The following is a 20,652-nucleotide window of genomic DNA, read 5'->3' as shown; positions in this document are numbered from 1 at the left end:
TGGATTTGAAAATATTCCCAGATTTTCACTTTTACCCCAAGATTTTTATTTGAAAATAGCAGAACTACAAGCCCGCAACGCGTCGCATCACGACGTGTTTTGAGCTTGTAAAAATAGCTAATGTATTATATAATATAATACAGGGACACGGTTAGAGAATGGTCGCTTATTGGGCTTGTTTTCATAGACCTGGTTGCTTATTTCTCTCACAACATCTGGCAACACTGGCCCCTAGCTGCTTCTGTACCCTCCTCTCTGCTACAGAGCAGATTTCCAGGCCTTCAATCGATAGCACTGCACACACAGTTACACAGAGGATGATTCTTCACGGCATTAAAACCATAAAACGAGGGAAAGGAGTCGAGGACTGCTGCAAAAACTTTGGACCAGTGCACAAACTTGAATAGACTTGCGATCCAAATAACTTCCCAGTAGTTTTTTGAGGATCTCTGTGTTATCTCTCTTTTTTTTATATATATCTCACTACTACTACTACTACTGTTTGAATAGGACGGATTTATTATAGGAGCAAAGATCGCGCCACTCTGATGAATTCACCGAAACCGGACGAAGATGATGTGCCCATTAAAGACCCGATCAAATACGGAGAATTGGTCATTTTGGGGTAAGTCACATTAGAAATACAACAGTCCCATAGTTGAAAGTGATCAGTAGACTAGAATAATAATGATATATAAAAAAGAAAGATGTCGTGTGAGTTCGACAGGTTTAATCCACTGTTCTCTGGCTGTTATCTGAATAGTAATAACGCTATAATAACAAGAAAACCCGACGTTTCCCCCGCATTAATGACAACCTATTGTCATCTGATCTGTAACATATCGTCCATGGTGTGTAGCGGTGTGTGGTACTGACTGTTACAAAGTAACTTTGCATCGCAATTCTAAAATTTGTTCTCTCCGTGTAGCATAGGCTACACCAGTGAAAATATGTTGGTTTGGTCCTGCATCTGATCATGTGTGTTTTCTAAACTCTACGAAACAAATGATGTATGATGATGATGCGATGCAATGTTACCCGTAGTAAGAAGACTACTACGGATGTAGGCAGCCCTTTTTCTTTTTTCTTTTCTTTTTTTCAATGGTTGGAGTGAGTGGGTGTAAGATCAGCACTCGATTGCTCAGGCTGAACCATCTCTATGATGTCATACTATGCTGGATCTGTGCTCGCAGAAAGTGGGACAGGGGGATAACACCAATAATGAGAGATGCCCATTGCTACTAAATCTGTCATAAAGGCCTTTCCGTGTGCGATAACTAATAGACAGGGCTGACAGACCATGAGGAACAGTCATGCTATTGCTAAGGAATAGGATAGAACAGACCAGAAGCCCCCCCCCTCCCCTCCCCTCCCACACACACACACACACACACACACACACACACACACACACACACACACACACACACACACACACACACACACACACACACACACGTGCCCCCCCCAAGCAAGCATGCAGTCACCTCACCTACACGTTCATACACGCGATTGCACGCACACGCACGCACACACACACACACACACACACACACACACACACACACACACACACACACACACACACACACACCACATACTATAAGCCTATAAGAACCCATGCTCTCACAGAGTCATTCCCAGCCTTGTTGTGTGTGCAGAGCTCCCTCTTGCCCTGCAGCGGAGCTTCCTGTGTATGCCAAAGATAAAGTGACCTTATGGTGCTTTGTCTTCCTGTCCGGCTGCCTGTCTGTGCTGCTGAACATGGAGTTGGCTGCAGCCCTGCATCACAATACTGAGTGAGTGAGCAGCGCGTCTGTCTCTCGTCTCCCCGCCTCCCACCGATACGACACAAGAAGAGCCTATTACAGCCCTTTGTACCAGCAATCAATGCAAGGAAGTGATGATGAGCTGCATGCGGACTCTGAGGTCTGAGCCAAACGCACATCCTCCTCCACATGGCGTGGGTTTTGCATTTCTGTCACCCCATCCGCTTCATCAAAAGGCTGGAACTGAAGGATTTTGGGGGGAGACTTGGACTGCCGTCTTGACCGGCGTCAAGTAGAGAAACTGCAATTGGCCATACAGTATGTATACCAGGGGTTCTCAAGCCTTTTCATGGTCCAAGGACCCCCACATTAGTGTGTATTTAGCCACGCACCCCAGATGAAAATATCTTGTGCCAGGGACCCCTATACAAGATTTGTGTTGTTAAATTGTTTCAAAAATATATAAAAAAAAACATCATTTTGGGGAAATAGCTGATATACAAGCTCACAACGCGTTGCACCGTGACGCGTTGTGAGCTTGTAGACTGGATATTATTTTCAAATAGCCGATATACATAGGGTTAAAGTGGTTATACTGATTTCACTGCTATATTAACTCATTTTGCTGGGACCACCCCCTCAAGGACCCCATGGGGGTCCCTGCACTCCACTTTGAGAACCACTGCAGTATACGTAGTATTGCTTCTTGCACTATGTGGATTATCCGACGGACACCGGGCCATTCAGATTTGATTGGCGTGACTTCGAATAGCCTGTCCTGTCAAGCAATCGTACCCCAGGTAAATGGTTGCAGAGTGGAGTGGACACCCTCTTTCTAATGCTGGTGTCAGACATCACATTTCCCCCTGGCCTGCTTCTTATGTAAAAGCACAGCCTGACTCTCCATCTGTGTGCCTCAGCGATCACATGTGTGGTCGAGGATGCTGCACGGGCTCAGAGCAGTGCATTATGATGTTTGCAGCGGCCGCCTGCCGTCACTCATGATTACCTTTTAGTTAGTCTGAAGAACACTGTGTACAGCTGTACCCTGGCCTGGCCCGGCCCAGCCCACTCCAGCCCGGCCCCGCTCAGCAAGGCTAAATTCACCTCTGCCGTGTTAATGAGCTCTCTCGCGCATACACACACCCTCTCAACTTATCTCGCACCCTCACTTTTTTTATCTCGCTCATATCCACTCTCACGTTGTCTCTGTCGCATTCCTCTAAGCCCCCCACCCTCCTCCACCCTGTCAGCCATGCTCCCAGCATTCTGCTGAGTGCTGACTCTCATCACAGAGAGGCAGGCCTCCGTCCTCCTCGGTGGTTTGGCCCTCAACAAAAATAACCTCCGTCGAGGGGCAGAAGCAAGGTTTGAATATTTCATATTGTGTATGGTGGTGTGTGCACATGCGTGAACAGGACAGAGGAACTGGCCAGGCGAGTCGGCCTGTGCTCAGATTCTCCGGCGCTGCTCCTCTAACCCCACCTGCCCTGCGTTCAGATGTAAAAATAAATTTAAAAAAACCTGTTGCCCGCTGCCCACTCCCAATACCTGGCCCTGCCACGTCCTCTCACCATCCCAATCTCTGTGGTCATACTCTCTCTCTTCACACTTACCTGTCATCATTAGTGCCTGGCTCATCTCCTTTGATAAACACCTGCTCGTTTCACCCTCGCCCTCCATTTTGCCATTTTGCCAACATTTAATTTTCACTGGTCGGTAGCCTCATGGTCTCCCTGTTTATCAAGTTGCCTCAGACCTCTGTCTTGATGTGCTCTAACCTCCTTCCTCTCTTGGCAGCCAGGGTCCAGTTTGAAGTGACAGGCAGGGTGATGGGGTCATGAATGGAGGTGGCAGAAGTGTTCTCCATTGTGTTTGTAAAGCATCCCTGAGACCATGAGTGTCTCTTGTGTCCTTGAGCAAGACCCCTCAACTGCTCCTGATGAGCAGATTTGTACCTTGCATGGTTGCCTTGCCTCCGTTGTGTGTGAATGTAGCACACATTCTAAAGCGCTTTGGAAAATGGGGCTATATAAATGCAGACCATGTACAATCTGAGTGGCAGTCTGTGAACAACTAACCTTTTGATCAACTGTTCTTTTTCATTTTCTCCCCAATGTAGTCAGTATGCCAATTCCCCCCATGTTTTATAGCCCGTGTCACTGCCAACCGCTACTGTTGTGCTGTGGAGGGGTGTAGACAGACAACCACGTCTCCTCCAACGTGCACGGAGGAACACGCCATCATTCCCAGTTCCGCTCTCTGCTGGCTTCCCACCTGCGAAGTGCGAGCACGGCCAATCGTGTTCGTTGGAGCGCCCGGCCAGGCCGGAGGCACCATGGAAGAATCAAGCCCCTGTCTCTTCCACAGTGCTGGGCAGGAACTTTATCCCTGCGCCACCTGGACGCCACAATGAACCTTTTAAGTCTAGTGTGTGTGTGGCCATTGATCCTCCACTGGTGGGGCTGGGCAATTAACCGAAAATATATGAAAACCAACATTTAGAACCAATAACCGACTTAATCTTGCTCATGTAGGTTACTCGAATAATCGAGAAGCAGGGGGATACATGTTTTTAATTTCTTATATGTACAAATCAACACAAAACAATCCTAATCGATTAGTTTGTATAATGATGGCATGCAAAAACAGCTAAAATAGCCCATCTACAAGCTTACAACTTTGATCATTAATCGTAACTGTGGCAAAGTTTGACATAATCGTGATATTGATTTTAAGTCATATCGTCCGGCCCTATCCATCCACCGATACACTCTTGAGTCTTTTACCAAGAAATACTCTCTATATTATGTTAATTACATGCATGTACAGTAAAGGCAATTATATGAGAGACAGTGTCACTTCATGTAGTCTCATGTAGCCAGATGACCAGAGATCTCCGCTTAATGATACGTCTGGTGACATCTAAATGAGTGGGCTAAAACTGGGTGGAAACAATTCGGCAATTAAAAAAATAACTGCATTGCAGAACCAATGCAGAGACTTTAGGGCGGTCCTTCCTTTTTTTGTCAAAGCAGTAGGTTTTAGATTTGTCAGCAGCCGTTTAGATGTCACCAGATGTAATTGGTAGGAGGAGAACTCTGATCGTCTGGCTACGCAAGACTACAACATATCATGTCGCTCAATCTATTTAATGCCTACAGTAAAACATACTGTAGCCCATGCACAGGGCACACACAAGCACGCACACACCCTTTCCTTCCTGTCTCTCTTCACTGTACTTAGTTACCAATAAAGTGGAGATGCATCCTTAAAAATACACTTTTAAAAAGCAGCATGCTTAAAAAGCTAATTAGCGAGTCTGGTGAAACTAGCAAATTGTTGGTGGTGAACGACAGTTTACAATGTAATATGTACACGTTTTCAGTGGCATGTTTGGTACTTTCCCAGGTAACAGCTGCAATTGCAGCCGATTTCCACTCGTTACATGAATGTACGTTGGTTAATAAAACCACAAGGTCCCCATTAAGTACCAGTTCCATGTGAATACCTCAGGAAATGACAAACCGTTGTAAGCGTTAGTGTGAAGTACACAAATGGAGAGGCAGAACCTCCATTATAAACTACTGTAACTTAACACCATGTCCTGCTTTTGTCTGTAGTCTTGTATGTAGTTAATCTTCATCATGTAACCTAAAACTTCCACACAGTAATTAACCCATGACTTTTAGGCCACATCTTTTTATGTCAACAATTGATTGTTTCTGCTCTGGCTCAAGTTAACTTTCGTTTGAGAACATAAAATGTGCTATTGTTGAAACTGAAACCATATAACAAGGTCACTCTACATATATTTTGCTTTAGATAGATCTGAGCGGCTGATTCATCAACGCTGGGTCATACCAAAGGCTATAAAAATGGGACCCAATGCCAAACTTGGCATCAAGGGGTGGATTGGGACATACTAGCGTCATGTCCAGGCTCCAGGGTGTGTACTTGTACATCATGTCCAGGGGATGTACGTAATTGCACATCAAGCCACCTCAGTGACACGCTACAGAAACAGGACATAGGCTCCTTCCCTATGGGCCACATGGCTCTGGAACCTTTTGGTTCCCAAAGCTACTTACTTACAGTACCTATTATAGGCAAAATGTTGTCGGAAATCTACAAGCTCATAACCATGTGAGCTTTTAGATCAGCTACTTTCACTATTTGTGCATGACAGCATTGTGCAACGAACTATAAAATAACACTCAAGTGGTTAATCGATTTTTCACGATTATTTGATTAATCAAAAAAGTAATTGCAGCCCTAATTTGAACATGGCTTCGGTTTCAGGCTCTATGAAACACACAGCTTGTCTAGTCTATAAATCAGGTTATGCTTCAACGGAAAAGTGCCACGCCACGTGTCACTCGACAAAAATAACACATTTTCAAATGAAGAAAGTGTCAGCACACAATGCAGCGCCTCAACGCTTTTTCCATAAGCATAAATCAGCTTTTACAGGAAGAGAGGCGACAAGAGACAGTGGGAAGAGCACTGACACATGACAGGGAAAAAACCTACTCTCTGAATACGATATGTCATTGCAGGAGTTGAAACAGTCAATTGAACCAGTCGATTTAATCGATTATTAAAAACATTCTTTAACACTTTTGTAAGTGTAAAATAGGGCTTACGTAATTAAAACCAGGAAAGGACAACACTTATGTCATATTGTATTAACTAAAATCCCAGACAATAACTAGTCTCATATCATAATATCGTTATATTGCCCAGGCCTAGAGTGAAGCCATGCCACAGGGCTGGTGAACTGGTTCAAATAGAAGGGCAGCGAAGGCAGACGTTGTGTCCTTCATAGACATTTGTTGCCCACCAGGCGGGCACCCTCGGAATAGTCGTTTTAAATAGGTGCCACGCACTGCTGATTAGCCAAAAGCTAAAAGCAGCATATGGCCCTCTGTGTGAACCCAAACCATGACAGCCAGCTTCGCAACAACGTCAATGTTTTGATAAGAACCCAAGAAAAGGAAGACTGATGAACATAGAGTATGATCATACCGATGTACTCAGCAACAACACAAGAAAGCTGTGATTCTCAACCTGTGGGATGGGGCCCACTGGTTTGCCGTGAGGATATTGCAAGTGGCCCCCCATATAATTGGCAAAACACTAAAATATTAGTATAAGAAATTATAAAAAAGAATGTAAAAAACGAATGTCATCGCATTTTTGAATGATCACAGTGATAGCGATAAATAGGAAGTATATTATGTTGATTTCATCGATCCAAGCCAGAACACAATCTATCAATTAATCATTACAATTATAAACATGCTTTGAAGATGCACAAGGCCCACCCATAGATATATGGGCCCACCCATCTGAGCCCTTAACGTGGCAGCCATTTGATTGCTGTGTAGCTCAGATGGGTTGCCCATGAATGCCTTATGAGATTTTCAAGTGGACCTTGATCCACAAAAGCTTGGGAACCACTACACTAAAGTCACTGAGATCTTTTTCAGACAGAGAGAGGTTGAAACCGAACTATGTAAAATTAGAGCACACTCCAATAAAAAAAAAGAAGAAATCAATTCCAACCATTCGCGCAAAGCAGAAAATGACCTTGCCCATCCACTCGCATTCACAGACAAAACTAAAAAAGGCCTTCTATTTTTTCTGAATCATAAGGAGAGCGGTTGCAGTCACAGCCGTATGGTAATGACAGCGAGTTAATGACTTGTGATAATTCTTCTGTTACACTGAAAAGGACTTGCATTGTTCAAAGAAGAGAAGTGGGACAGAACGTGTCCCCCTCTACAGTGGATCGGAGTTTCAAGTGGTCATGGAGTGAATAAGGGTTTAAGAGGTATTTGTCTGGGGCGAGTTTCAACAGTTCAACAGAGGTTCAACACAGTAAAATCCCCAGTGTTAATTTAACTCTGAGAGTCTACGAATGGAGCCAAATGGTCCATTTGGCCCCACTCCACTCTCAGATTTAAAACACCGATAATCTTTCTGTGTAGAATGACTCATAAGTGGAAAATGAAGTGGCATGCTTTGTAAAGCATTTGAGAAAAGCTGCTTGTTCTACAGTGGAACATTACTAATAGATGCCCATAAATCTGTCTTTATTGATGACTTCATTATTGATTCAGCTCCTCTCCAATGATCATCTATGTACACGAGCCAAATACTTTTTTTTATCTTAACCGTAATAGACTCTTCCACCAAAACCTTATTTATACTTTGCTGCGTGCCGGTGTTGTGCACTGAAAATAGTACAACAACAAGCTTGTGAGCTTGTAGATAGGCTATCTTTGTGCAATTTTGATCATCGATAATTAAAAAATCTAAAATAATGAAAATAGCTCATCTACTGGCTTACAACACGTGGAATCGTCGATCTGCTATTTCGCAATGTTTGCACGACACAGTTGTGTAAAATATAATATACATAGAATACATCGATTTGTTGATTTTATATATTCTTTTCTTCTCGATTATTCAATTAATCGAAAAAGTAATTGAATAATCACTAAGAAAATCAAGGATAGTTGCAGCTACTCTTGGTACATATTGTGAGTCTGTCCTTGTGTACTAGTGTAGAATGGGGTGACCTATATTGTACTTTGATTTGTGCTTGAAATTAGGTCAAAGAAATATTCATGTTCTGTTTTATGTTCTCTACGACGTCACTGTCTTCTTTGGTTAGAAAGGATTATACTAGAGAGACAGGAAACGGAAGGCAGAAAGAGGGGAAGCCAGAACATATTGAAGTGGAGACATTTACATTGTATACATACATACATACATACATACACTACATGTATATCATTTATATCTGGTAATTGACCAGAGATATATATATATATACTGTATATATATATACTGGCCTACCCCACCCCCACTCAACACACACACGCACGCACGCACGCACGCACGCACGCACGCACGCACGCACGCACGCTCGCTCGCTCGCACGCACGCACGCACGCACGCACGCACGCACTCACTCACTCACGCACGCACGCACGCGCTCGCTCGTCTGGTCCGGTCTCATCTACATCTTTGGTTCTCAAAGTGGGGTCCGGGGACCCCCAGGGGTCCAGGGGGTCCCCAGCTAAAAGTGTTAATATAGCATCACAATAATTTAAACCAATTTAACCTTTTATACTTTTATACTTTATAACCTTATATTCTTCTGGGGGTCCATGGAACAAAATATTTTTACATTGGGGTCCACGGCTAAATAAATATCATTTTGGGGGTCCTTGACATGAAAAAGTTTGAGAACCACTGATCTACATGATGCGTGTGATGCTTCATGTGTGTGATGTGTGTGTGTGTGTGTGTGTCTCCTGTGCAGGTATAATGGCTCTCTTCCCAGCGGAGACCGCGGTCGCAGAAAAAGCAGATTCGCTCTCTACCGGAGAGCCAAGGCCAACGGTGTCAAACCCAGCACCGTGCACATCCTCAACACACCACAGGACAGCAAGGTATGTGTGTGTGTGTTTGTGTGTGTTTCAAAGTATAGTAGAATGTGTACCCCAAAAGTATTGTAGAATTTGATCTACAAGCTCACAGCATGAGACGTTGCGTAGGCCGGCTTTAGTTGGTTAAAATTGTCACTATGTTTTTTAATGGCATCCATAAAGTCACTGTCTTAAAGGGGAATTTTGGACCACGGTCTTCTTTTCTATGATGTTATGATATCTTAGGATGAATGGTACAGTAGAAAAATTGACCTATTGTAAGAAAAACTCCATCCCGGGTCCGCCGCAGCTTAAAACTTGCGCCAATAGGCCTTGCGTTAGATCGTGTATTTTAATAGCTTTTTTTTTGTTATTTTTTTGGTCTGACGTTCATAGTGACAGAACACTATGCAAAAAAAAATAAAAAAATACGGAAGTCTCTCTAGACGAGATTGCATTTTTTTCTTTCGGTTGATGGAGTTATGACATTTTTCTACTGTACCATTCATCCTAAGATATCATAACATCATAGAAAAGGTAAGAAAACCGTGGTCCAAAATTCCCCTTTAAGATGTTGATGTCCTCACAAGTATAGTAATACAAACGTGTGTGTGTGTGTGTGTGTGTGTGTGTGTGTGTGTGTGTGTGTGTGTGTGTGTGTGTGTGTGTGTGTGTGTGTGTGTGTGTGTGTGTGTGTGTGTGTGTGTGTGTGTGTGTGTCTGCGTGCGCACGCGCGTGTGCGCACGTTATCAGTGGATGCCATTAGTCATCAGTTTCCTTCCTATGACTATCTGTTTCTTCACTATAGGCGAAAGATCACTACACATGAGGACTGGGTTTATGTCTGTGTATGTGTATTTATAGTGTATGTTTGTGTGTGTGTATGAGTGTATCTATGGATACGTTATTGTCTGCGTTTTAACTGGTTCTAGTCCTGTATCAGGGGTGTCATTTGGGGTTCCAGGGGATGGCAATTGCCTCCACCTAGCCTTCACATTTAACCTCAAAATTCAGCTCATATTTAATCCATATATAGTTTTTGCAGATTGATCAGATTTTAGATCAACAGTCACTTATTGACACTTGTTTTATTTCTGCAACCATACATTCATTGATCTCTTTAAAACTGGCCTCCCTATTTTGGGCATATCATTACAGGCACACAAAAAAAGCTTTATTCTTTTTTCAAAAAATAGCTAAAATAGCAGATCTACAAGCTCACGTGTTGTGAACTTGTAGATCAGCTATTTCAGCTAGGTAACTTTTTTGCCACCCTCGTTTTTTAAAGAAAGGACGCCTTCTGAGAGTTAGATTGAAGATCTCATTCTTTGACTTCAGTCTGATTAAGTAATGACAAAATAATTAAATCATTTTTCAAATCAACGTTTAGAAGGTTTAACAAAAGAAAAAGAAATAGAGCAATTATATATATAAAAGAAAGGCTTTCATACAAAGGGGATCATTTATGGTTTAAAAGAAGTTACTTAGTTGACATTCTCCTCTCATCGGAGGAGGAACACACTCTTTCAGATCAATTTAAGCCTCTAACCCAGTGGTTCTCAAAGTGGGGTCTTTGAAGGGGTCCCCAGAAAAATGTGTTAATAAAGCATTAAAAAATCAGTTTAACCACTTTAACCGTAGGCTTATATGCATCGTTTAAAAAAATCCTGAACAACTTTAGGACATTTTAGATTTTTTAATATCTCTATGGGAGTCTCTGGCACAAACTCTTTTCAGATAGGAGTCTGACCAAATACAAATAAATCTGAGGGTCCTTGACATGAAATGTTTAAGAACCACCGCTCTAAAGCTGTTGTTGTTGTTATTGTGTCGTTACAGGCTGTCCACAGCAGAGGGCAGCATAGCATCTCCTTCACTCTGTCCCGTAACCAGACGGTGGTGGTGGAGTATTGCCATGACAACGACACTGACATGTTTCAGGTAGGCATGCCGACCAGATGACTGTAACGTTGTGCGGTCATTTGTCCTCCATAACCTCTCCTCAATGTCCCTGTTAATGCAGAAATGCCTCAGAAATAATTACATTTAAAAAGCCTTCAGAAAATTTCTTTTCTTTTCCCCTGATTTTTTCTTTCATCATTTTTTGAGAAAATCTTTTGAAATAATGATCCTACATTAAAATGTCCTTGTGGGTGGACGTTGAATGGTGATCGTCACAAACGTAACAGGCCCATATATGGAGACTAATCTGGCGCATGGACAGTTATATAAACATGGCTGGTGTCGCTGATGATGTCACACTTTCACATCGCTCTGTGATATTACAAGCTCACAGAGGTTTCCATAATATGAAGACTATTCTGTAAGTGGAAAGTCAGTTGGATGCAGATCTCCCAAAAATATCAATAAATCCGCTATATGGAGTACCCTGATCACAGTACTGTCACTGTCACTATCTTGTGGACGAGAAGTCCACTTGTAAAGGATTTCTAATTGAGAGCTTAGTTAACTTCTAAGGGATTGTACAGTGCAGGATCGTCCATGTCTCACAACCAGGGCCAATGAATATTCATTAAGCCCAAAAATAGAATGGAGGGGTGCCAGCTTAGAAGTGGGACCCAGATACATTCAAAGCTGCAAGAACCTTCAAGGAAATTAAAGAATCCTGCTTACGGAATTACTGTCATCGCACCTATATCATTTAGATCCAGTATTCATGGATTCTATTGTTATATCTTATATATGTATACACAAGAGTAAAACCATTGGTTTGGTTCCTCAACATAGCAGCACTAACACAAAACAAATAAATAATAAAGAATAACTATATAAAATAATAGAATAAATAATATAAAAAATAGCAAGTATGTACATTAGTCATCATAGCACACTGAGGTCCTTGAAGCATATCCGAAGCTTATTATTTTACACGTTCCTGGTCTGTTCGTTCATAAACTTGATTGTCTGCGGGAAGTAGCTATTTTGCAGCCTACTGCCTACGGCCTTGTGGCTGCGAAGCCATTTGCTAAATTCAATGGACAGAAAAAACAACAGCATGATTTAAATTCAGATAATGTGATATTTGGCTGTTTTGGTTTGGCTGTTTCCTCAGATTACAGTCCTGACTGGCATAAATTGTAAATATTGCTGCCCCATTCCAGATGGGAAATAGGTTATCTGATTTAGAGATTTTGTTTAGTAAATGTTAGATAAATAAGGTAATGAACTTACAAACAGCAGTGATACAGGCTTTGGTTTTCCCCCTTGAAGATAAGACTTGGCAGCAAAATGTACAGATACAAGTGGCTTTTACACTTGTAGCATGAAGACGATCAATAAATTACAGCGAAAACGAAGGCAGTAGCATGTAGCATATAGATGATCAATAATTTCCCGAGAGAAGGCGGTAGAAATCATGTCAAACCTGATCATTGCAAGCTGCTTTGCACGTGCATCCGGGTCTACATCACATGACTACTCACTACTTACATTTTATGTCAGTTTATGACAGTTTGGGGACAGTCATTTCACCTATCTTTTGAAAACATATTGTACTGTATATTACACCCTATCTTACCTGTCAGTGGATAACAGATGAACTATGTGTTCAAACAAATGTTCTGTGTTGTCTCCCCGTAGATCGGGCGCTCTACAGAAAGTCCCATCGATTTTGTGGTGACAGACACCTCCGGAGGAGGCAAGGAGGGGGAGGACCCCTCTGTGGCCCCAAGCACCATCTCACGCTTTGCCTGCAGGGTGGTGTGCGAACGCAACCCCCCCTACACCGCACGCATCTACGCTGCTGGCTTCGACTCGTCCAAAAACATCTTTCTCGGGGTAGGTGGACCGATGCAGTGGGTTCAGCTTATGAACTTCATCGGAAGGGAAGACTTACAATAGGAAAGTGATTTCGCAAAGACATTTGGACAGAATGCTGAGAAAGCATGCCGGAGCATGCAGAGAAAATTAAATGCGACTGGGAAATGCGACAGGAATTTGGAATCAATGTGATAAAACTGAGTATAATTGCATGGTGTAAGGGAGTGGAGTAGAGCTGTTTATCACAGTATCACACAGCGTGGAATCCGATAATACAATATCATTAGTATGCAGATCCTTTAGTAAAGCGATGACGTGACCTTTTTGAACGATGTTTTCACCTTTATGAGACAACACTTGTCAGGCTTCATGCTTGCTGTTTTCTAGAGGTTTCGATTTATTTATTTTCTTGTTACTTTTGGTATAGTCTCGTGTAGCCAGACCATCAGAGATCTCCACCTACTGATCTGAGGTTATTTAGATTCAATGAATGGGCTAAAATTGGTTGGAAACAATTTGAAGATTGAAAAGATTGAAAAGATATTTTTGGGCTTTTCTTCTGCCTTTATTGATAGAGATAGTAGACTGACAGGAAATGGGGAGATGGGGAGTGACACACAGCAAATGTTGTCGGGATCGGGAGTTGAACCCGCAACACGCTGTCAGGCATACACTGACTGAATTTAGATTTCCCCAGACGTATCAGTAAGCCGAGATCTCTGATTGTTTGGCAACACAAAACTACTTTTTGTATATTTAGTTTTAATGCTACTGCCACCAGCCTAATTTCCACATGTGTAGGTATGTTCAGCGAAGTGGCACTGAACATACCTAAACTGAAGTCAGTGATCTAAGTGATCTAATCCCCTCTACTCCATGTTTCCTCAGGAAAAAGCCACCAAGTGGAAGAACCCAGATGGCCATATGGATGGTCTGACAACCAATGGTGTGCTGGTGATGCACCCAGAGGGGTTTCCTGAGGACTCCAAGCAGGGGCTGTGGCGGGAGATCTCTGTGTGTGGAGACGTCTACGCACTCAGAGAAACTCGCTCAGGGCCCAGCCGAGGAAAACTGGTCAGTCAGTTGTGGTTGTTCGTTTTGTGTGTGTGTGCATGCTTGTGTTTCTTTGCGTGTATGTGTGTGTGCTTTGTGGCGTTGTCATCATGTCAGTCTTGACAGCAATCTTGTGTTGCCCCCTATAGGCTGAAGGGGAGAGCAGCGCCCTGCGAGATGGCTCCCTGGTGGACTTGTGCGGTGCCACGCTGCTGTGGCGTACTGGAGAGGGGCTGCTACGTGCGCCTACCTTGCGCCATCTGGAAGCACTCCGTCAGGAACTCAACGCTGCCCGGCCCCAGTGCCCTGTAGGCCTAAGCACCCTGGCCTTTCCCAGCCTGCCGCGCAGCCACAGGTAGGGCTTATAACATGGACTGTACAGCACAGTTTCTTAACCGGGAGTCTGCAGACTCCTAGTGGTCTGTGGTGTAATGTGCAAGGGGTCCGTGAAATAATACAATCTACTGTATATCTTACTTTACAGATAACATATCTGTACATATAACATATGTCCTAAAATAGCGACCACAGCATTTATTTACCGTGACTGCAGAAGTTAACAGGCTTTTATTTGAAGCAGGCTTGTGTTGGAGGCTACCCGTCATTTATAATTCATAATAAGTCATAATTTAATATAGAGAAACACTAGCATTTCAGTGAAATATAGCATAAATATGCTGTTCTCTGCAAGAGATTTGTTGAAATCTCAGATTTGGTGTACTTGACGATTGTGGATGCATACTGTATGCTATACTTTTTATTTTAATTTATGCAGTACTGGAATAAAGCAGTATAGGTTTTCCCTACAATTAGGCGAATGCAATTTCAGTTTCTGTGTGTGTGCACGTGTGTGTGTGTAATCTGAAGACTCACCTCTTCAGACTCCACCTTAGCTCGTAGCACTTGCCCTAGCCTCAACGACCTTGCAGGCTTATGCAAAGGCTAAAATGTAATTTAGATAGCATGTTATGTAGACAGATGCCAGGTCACTGTTGACCTGGCAGTGTGTATAGTTTCAATGTACAGATTATTGACTTTTTTTGGATATTCTACTGTTAGACTGATGATAGGTTCTTGGTTTACTTATGATCCATACATGACTATTTCTATGCATCTGATGTATTACCTTGTATTGTCGTTGCTTACTGTAAGTCGCTCTGGAATAAGAGCGTCTGCTATATGCCTAAATAGTAAATTGTAAATTGTGTCATCAGGACCACTTAAAATATGCAGGTAGTCCAGTACTCAGAAAAGGCTGAGAACTCCTGCATTCAGTATACAGTATGTTAGTGGCTGGCAGGTCACCTGGTGTGGCCAGTTCATGTTTGCATCAAGTTGTTAAACTGCATGTCATGCTATACCAAAATCTGTGACCTAAAAATGCCTGATTCACACATTTTTGGGGCGCGACAACTAAGTATAATATAAGTATGAATAATTCAGACTAAGAAAATAAATATCTGAGTGATTTGTGTTGCAACTAAACATGCTGTTGATGCTGATGCTGATGTTTAGTTGAATTTTCATGTACATTTTGCATGAATAACGTCATGTCCCCGATTTGCCCTTTCTAGTCTTGAAGAGCGCCAGCCCTGGGTCTACCTCACCTGTGGCCACGTCCACGGACGCCACGACTGGGGCCAGAGGTCCAACGGCGAGGAGGAGCGAGGGGGAGGGGAAGGGGATGGCTCCACGGTCCGCAGAGAGTGCCCCTTGTGCCGGAGCCTCGGGCCCTACGTGCCCCTCTGGCTCGGGTGTGAGCCCGCAGTGTATGTGGACGCCGGAGCTCCCACGCACGGGTTTGTGCCCTGCGGCCACGTCTGCTCGGAGAGGACAGCCAAGTACTGGGCCGAGACCCCTCTGCCCCACGGCACCCACGCCTTCAGGCCTGTCTGTCCCTTCTGCTCCTCTGCACTCAGCACTCCCGGCTGGACGCGACTCATCTTCCAGGGTCCCATCGACTAGCCTGCCGCACGCGCAGCAGCGCAGCGTCCACTAACCGCTAACGATAGCGGTTAGTGGACGGGCGGCGCACTCGTTGGCTTGGGGCATTTAGGCGGCGAGCGATGTCCACTTTAGAGAAGTCACTCGCAGGCGGGATGTGATGTTAGAGCAGCACGTTTGTTCTACGCCCTGTCTGAATGTCGGCTAACACTACCTACACCGCAGGATTCGGAGGGTTAATATAGTAACCGAGATACCCGCAAGGGTCCATTTTTACACTCTGACCTACATTAGCACTCCGGATTTTACTACGTATGTTTCCATCCAAGTGGTTATCTTATTATCAATAGAAGTGTCCGATTTTGATTATAAAAAAAGTATTGCAAAACATGTTTTTACATTCTCTTGAGGTGAAAGAGTTTTTGTCGTTAAAAGAGTTATACGATAGTGATAGGAACACTTTAGTAAAAAAAATAATGACTTGCGACGCTGTCACCTTGAACAATCGTAATCACCTTTGTGGCAGGTGTGTGTTTGGCGTAACTATGTTCTATGTGCAGGTATAGTCTGTGTATTGGCAGCAGCTCAATTGATGGAAATGTATTACAATTGTGTATTTATACTTGCAGTATTTGAAAACTGTGCTTAAAAGTCACTGGACAATTGGATGGGAACATACAGTGAGTGTAGGGTTGCTGAATGCAGCGCTGGGCTAGAGATTCCTTCTCCCTGTTCATTCCTCAGTGTTTGCTCATCTGTATAGGATCAGGATAGGTGTGGTATTCATGCAAGATGACAGTACTGGTATGCTGACACACTATGGGTGTCACACATATCCCTGTCCGTCTATTCAGATTGGCAAGCAGAGGAGGTCTAGACTAGGGCTTTGTTTTAAACTCGGGCAAAATCCACTACATAACTCTCAGAAGCAATAATAGCACTTCCATGCAATACCCTCCTAGATAAGCTAGTTGTTTGCGCTATGTTTAGCTAAGTGTTGGGTCACAGCTCACTTCAAACATGGCCGAAAACGTCTCCGGGGCAATGGCTCAACCAGAGGTGTGTTCAACTCAAATTTTATATTCTTCTTTTTAACCACAATAAAAGTCATTTTAGGCGAAGTTTCTCAAAGATAGCCTAGGCCTATATGATTAATTTATGCCCCGTCGTATAACGCTGTTGCAATGCGTTATGAGCTTGTAGATCAACTATTTTCATCATACGACGGTTTCAGGCTGTTAACTTCAGTGTCAGACTAAAGATAACGTGTATTATGAAATAATGTCAGTGGCTCAGCAAGATTGGTTAGTGAATCGGTTAGCAATGTTGATTACCTAACTGTAATTACTAACTGGGATGACTTTAAGCATTTAGAATGTTTCCTGAGCGTATACAGTATACTGTAGACAGGAATGGTCCCAACTCTGAGCGCTCCTCACCTAGCATCAACAAATGGCAGCAAAACATGATGTATTATATATGATTTGCTGCCAATATGTTCAACTGAACACACCTCTGGTTTATGACTGAATTATGATCAAACAGGGTCTGTGTGTGTTACAGTATGATGGAGGGTCAAATGCTATGACCTTACTTAACCTCAAAAGACAACTTTCTTCTTTTTTTCTTCAAAGAAAACTATTTTGTTAGGGAACTGGGAGGGCATTGTTTTCGGGGAGGAAAAGAGTAAATGGGCTTATTTTAGATGTTTCAGTGTTTAAAAAGAAATGACAAATATTTTTCTAACTGTTTTTAGTTCAATGTTGTTTTTCAGTGTAAGCAAGTTCTGTATGTTTCAGAATATTATTGTGTGGTAGAACTAGGAGAGCTTGTGAGTGAGAAAATATTTGCCAACACTGTGTCGAACACACTCAATGCGATCATAAACATTGCCCAGACAATGAATGTAGCCAAATACTCAGGCTATGTTTAGCCTTTCCCAGGTGCTCATATTGAATTGTCTATATTGTGATACTATTTTTGTAACTGAATATTAATGGTGTAGCTTGATTATGGTCTAGCTTGAAAATTCAGATTGTGTCAATGCTAATATTATTAGCCTCAAGTATGGAAGATGTATAATTGATATTATTAAATCCTGATTTATACTTGGTTGCGTGACGGTGTCGCACACCGAAAATCGCAGATCTACAAGCCAACAACATGTAAGTTTGTAGATTGGCTATTTTCGTGTGCGACACTGGCGCTACAAATAAGTATAAATCAGGCATTTCTTACACACCCACGTGGAATTGTGTCTAGCTTGCATGTGCCGAACGTACACTACAGATAACACATACACACACATACAGACACAATCACTTATGACTTTGCACGCGGTGGATTGCCAAATTGTAGATTCATGCCACGAGTGTTATAGTGAGAAAGAGAAAGGCCAAGATGTCTTCCAAATACACAAAAACAGTTCTGTTATCGAACAACCTGGACGACACTTTCAAAAGAGATAATTAGCACTGTCTTTTTCTTAAGGGAAGACATGTCCCAAAAAACTAAAAAGCCTGACTCTTGATGCTTGATAGATGTGTGATGTTTATGAATGATTCATAAATTCCCACCCTTTACTACTATGCTAATACTTTCCACTAAACCAACTCACTGCAGAATATCATCAGTTACCAGCTGTCTTAATCTCATATTTAGACATCTTGAAACAACAGTCACCAGACTCACTTTCCTGGTTTTAAGATGATTCCACTCGATTGAATCAAGCAATCTTCTGCTTTGGTTCTTAACTTTCACATTTGAAGTCTGAATATGAAATGAAAACGCCTGGTTTTAATTGACAATTGATGCAGTGTCCTCAGTTATAGTAGCTCAGGATTAGTTTCCCAGAGTCTACAGACAGACAGACAGATGGTCAGGCCTATAGGCAGTTCAGAAGAATATTTCAGTGTTATATTTAAAGGGCCACAGAATGCATAATATTGTGTGTCATGACACAAAAGATATTTGCGCGTCAAGTCCCCCACCCACCCCCGACTACGGGTGATACGTAGGTCAAGGATGAGTCCTGGACTTTGGTGGTTCCCAACCCTGGTCCACAGGGGCCTCTGGCCCATAGGGGCCCCATGTCCAGCTGGTTAATCGCATTCACCTGGATGGCATCTTTGTCACTCTTCTGTAGCTCTTAACGCCAGGTGAACCTGCTGGACCACAGGTGCAGCCGGATATTCGATTCCACCAGCAGGTGGAATCGAATATCCGGCTGCACCTGTGGTCTCTTGAGGGCGAGGGCTGCTGGGAACCACAGCTAACACTTCATATACGGGTTGTAATTAAAGGCTTGGCATTTCCAAGGGGGGTTTTGTGAAGCCAGATAGATTCACAAACAGGGTCGAGGAGGAGAATAAATCAGACTTTACCATTACACAGTACAATCCTCAATGTTTATTTAATTTGTCACTCCAGAGTGTACAGAGTTAAATGAACACTGAAGATTTTTACAGTGTTCAGTATTGTCATGTGGATGGAGGAAGAGTCGAAGCACCCTTTGGCTTCTATGTGTTTTGACATGAAATGTCAGTTTATTTTTTATGTTACTGGGTTGTCCCTTTCGTTTAGTTGCGATCCTTGTACTTTGAATCCACCTTGGGGTGGAACTTGTCCATATCCAAACATCAAATAACATGATTTTGTTTGTTTCTTTATAGTACTGGTAGGAATGCACCAATCACCAAGTCTTGATTCAAGTGTGAATCTGACCTGTTTTAACTTACTTTTAATTAACTAAAAATGTTATGCTGATGTCACTAATTTGGCACATTCTGACAAATACTCAATTTGATTCTGGAATCAACATGAAATATGAAAATGTTTTAAGTATTTTTGGCATTCCTGCTCAGTTTATTTTTCTTTTTTGTAATTACTTACATTTAGACCTTGTGGACAACCTTATCCTATTCATTTAAACTCATCTTACTTAGCTGCTACTAGTATCCAGCTAATGACCTCACAGTTATAATGCATTCCTTTATTGTTCCTGTACAGCTATTTCGTATTATTTTATATCATAACTTTCTGTAATCGTCCGGTGCACAGACAATCGCTATACACATGTCAATAAACCTGTTAAAACATGAACTCACTGTCAGCGTCTCAGTTGGTTGTTCGGAAGGCTTTACTCCTGAAGCACAGCATCATGTTGATGTCAGTTAGCCTGGAAAAGAGAGAGCACAGTCATCATCAGAAACAGGGGGAACAAGTCCACCCAAAGAGTAAAACAGCACTGCAGCCATTTTAAGAATCAATAGATTTCTGACGGGGATTCAAAAAAAATAAGATCAAGTCAAATCAACTGACCTATACCCAGTAAAAGAAGATGCAACAGCCATGGGATAGGAAGGGGTCATACCTATGTTCCCCGAGTTCTATGTTCCCTGTTTACCAAAGGGATTAGGGTTAGGGTAGTAAGTGGATTATAAGCAAATGGCTGAAATGTATATAGGGCTGAAGTGGTTAATGTGGTCAAGTGGTTTTGTAATAATAATCAAAATGTACAAAGTAACTAGTACCTTAGGTTTTCAAATAATTGTAGAGGAGTAAAAGTACAATATTTGCCTCTGGGATGTAGTGGTGTAGAAGTAAAAGTACTGAAAATTGGGTATACTCTAGTAAAGTAAAAGTAGCCTATCTATTTTTTTTTA

The 20,652-nt window shown here is 42.5% G+C and overlaps 1 protein-coding gene across 1 annotated transcript; it reads left to right on the top strand.

The window, feature by feature from the left end:
• The first annotated feature begins 274 nt into the window (after positions 1-274).
• Positions 275-20,089, top strand: LOC311063598 (E3 ubiquitin-protein ligase pellino homolog 2). The gene is made up of 7 exons (XM_084083113.1): positions 275-625; positions 9,106-9,235; positions 11,051-11,152; positions 12,812-13,009; positions 13,880-14,065; positions 14,194-14,399; positions 15,619-20,089. Exons 1-7 carry the CDS (start codon positions 549-551, stop codon positions 16,007-16,009), a joined length of 1,290 nt encoding a protein of 429 aa, XP_083939239.1. The 5' UTR covers positions 275-548; the 3' UTR covers positions 16,010-20,089.
• Positions 20,090-20,652: the final 563 nt, after the last annotated feature.

Source organism: Gymnoscopelus microlampas (genome assembly GCF_963454915.1).
Source record: "Gymnoscopelus microlampas genome assembly, chromosome: 16".
Classification (NCBI taxonomy): domain Eukaryota; kingdom Metazoa; phylum Chordata; class Actinopteri; order Myctophiformes; family Myctophidae; genus Gymnoscopelus; species Gymnoscopelus microlampas.
This window is presented reverse-complemented; position numbering and strand designations above follow the sequence as displayed.

What these genes read in the sequence shown, in the direction of transcription:
- LOC311063598 (XM_084083113.1), top strand. Translation starts at nt 549, where the DNA reads ATGAATTCACCGAAACCGGACGAAGATGATGTGCCCATTAAAGACCCG. An exon ending in ACACACCACAGGACAGCAAG is followed by an intron (nt 9,236 to 11,050) that starts GTATGTGTGTGT and finishes GTGTCGTTACAG; the next exon opens with GCTGTCCACAGCAGAGGGCA. An exon ending in GGCCCAGCCGAGGAAAACTG is followed by an intron (nt 14,066 to 14,193) that starts GTCAGTCAGTTG and finishes TGCCCCCTATAG; the next exon opens with GCTGAAGGGGAGAGCAGCGC.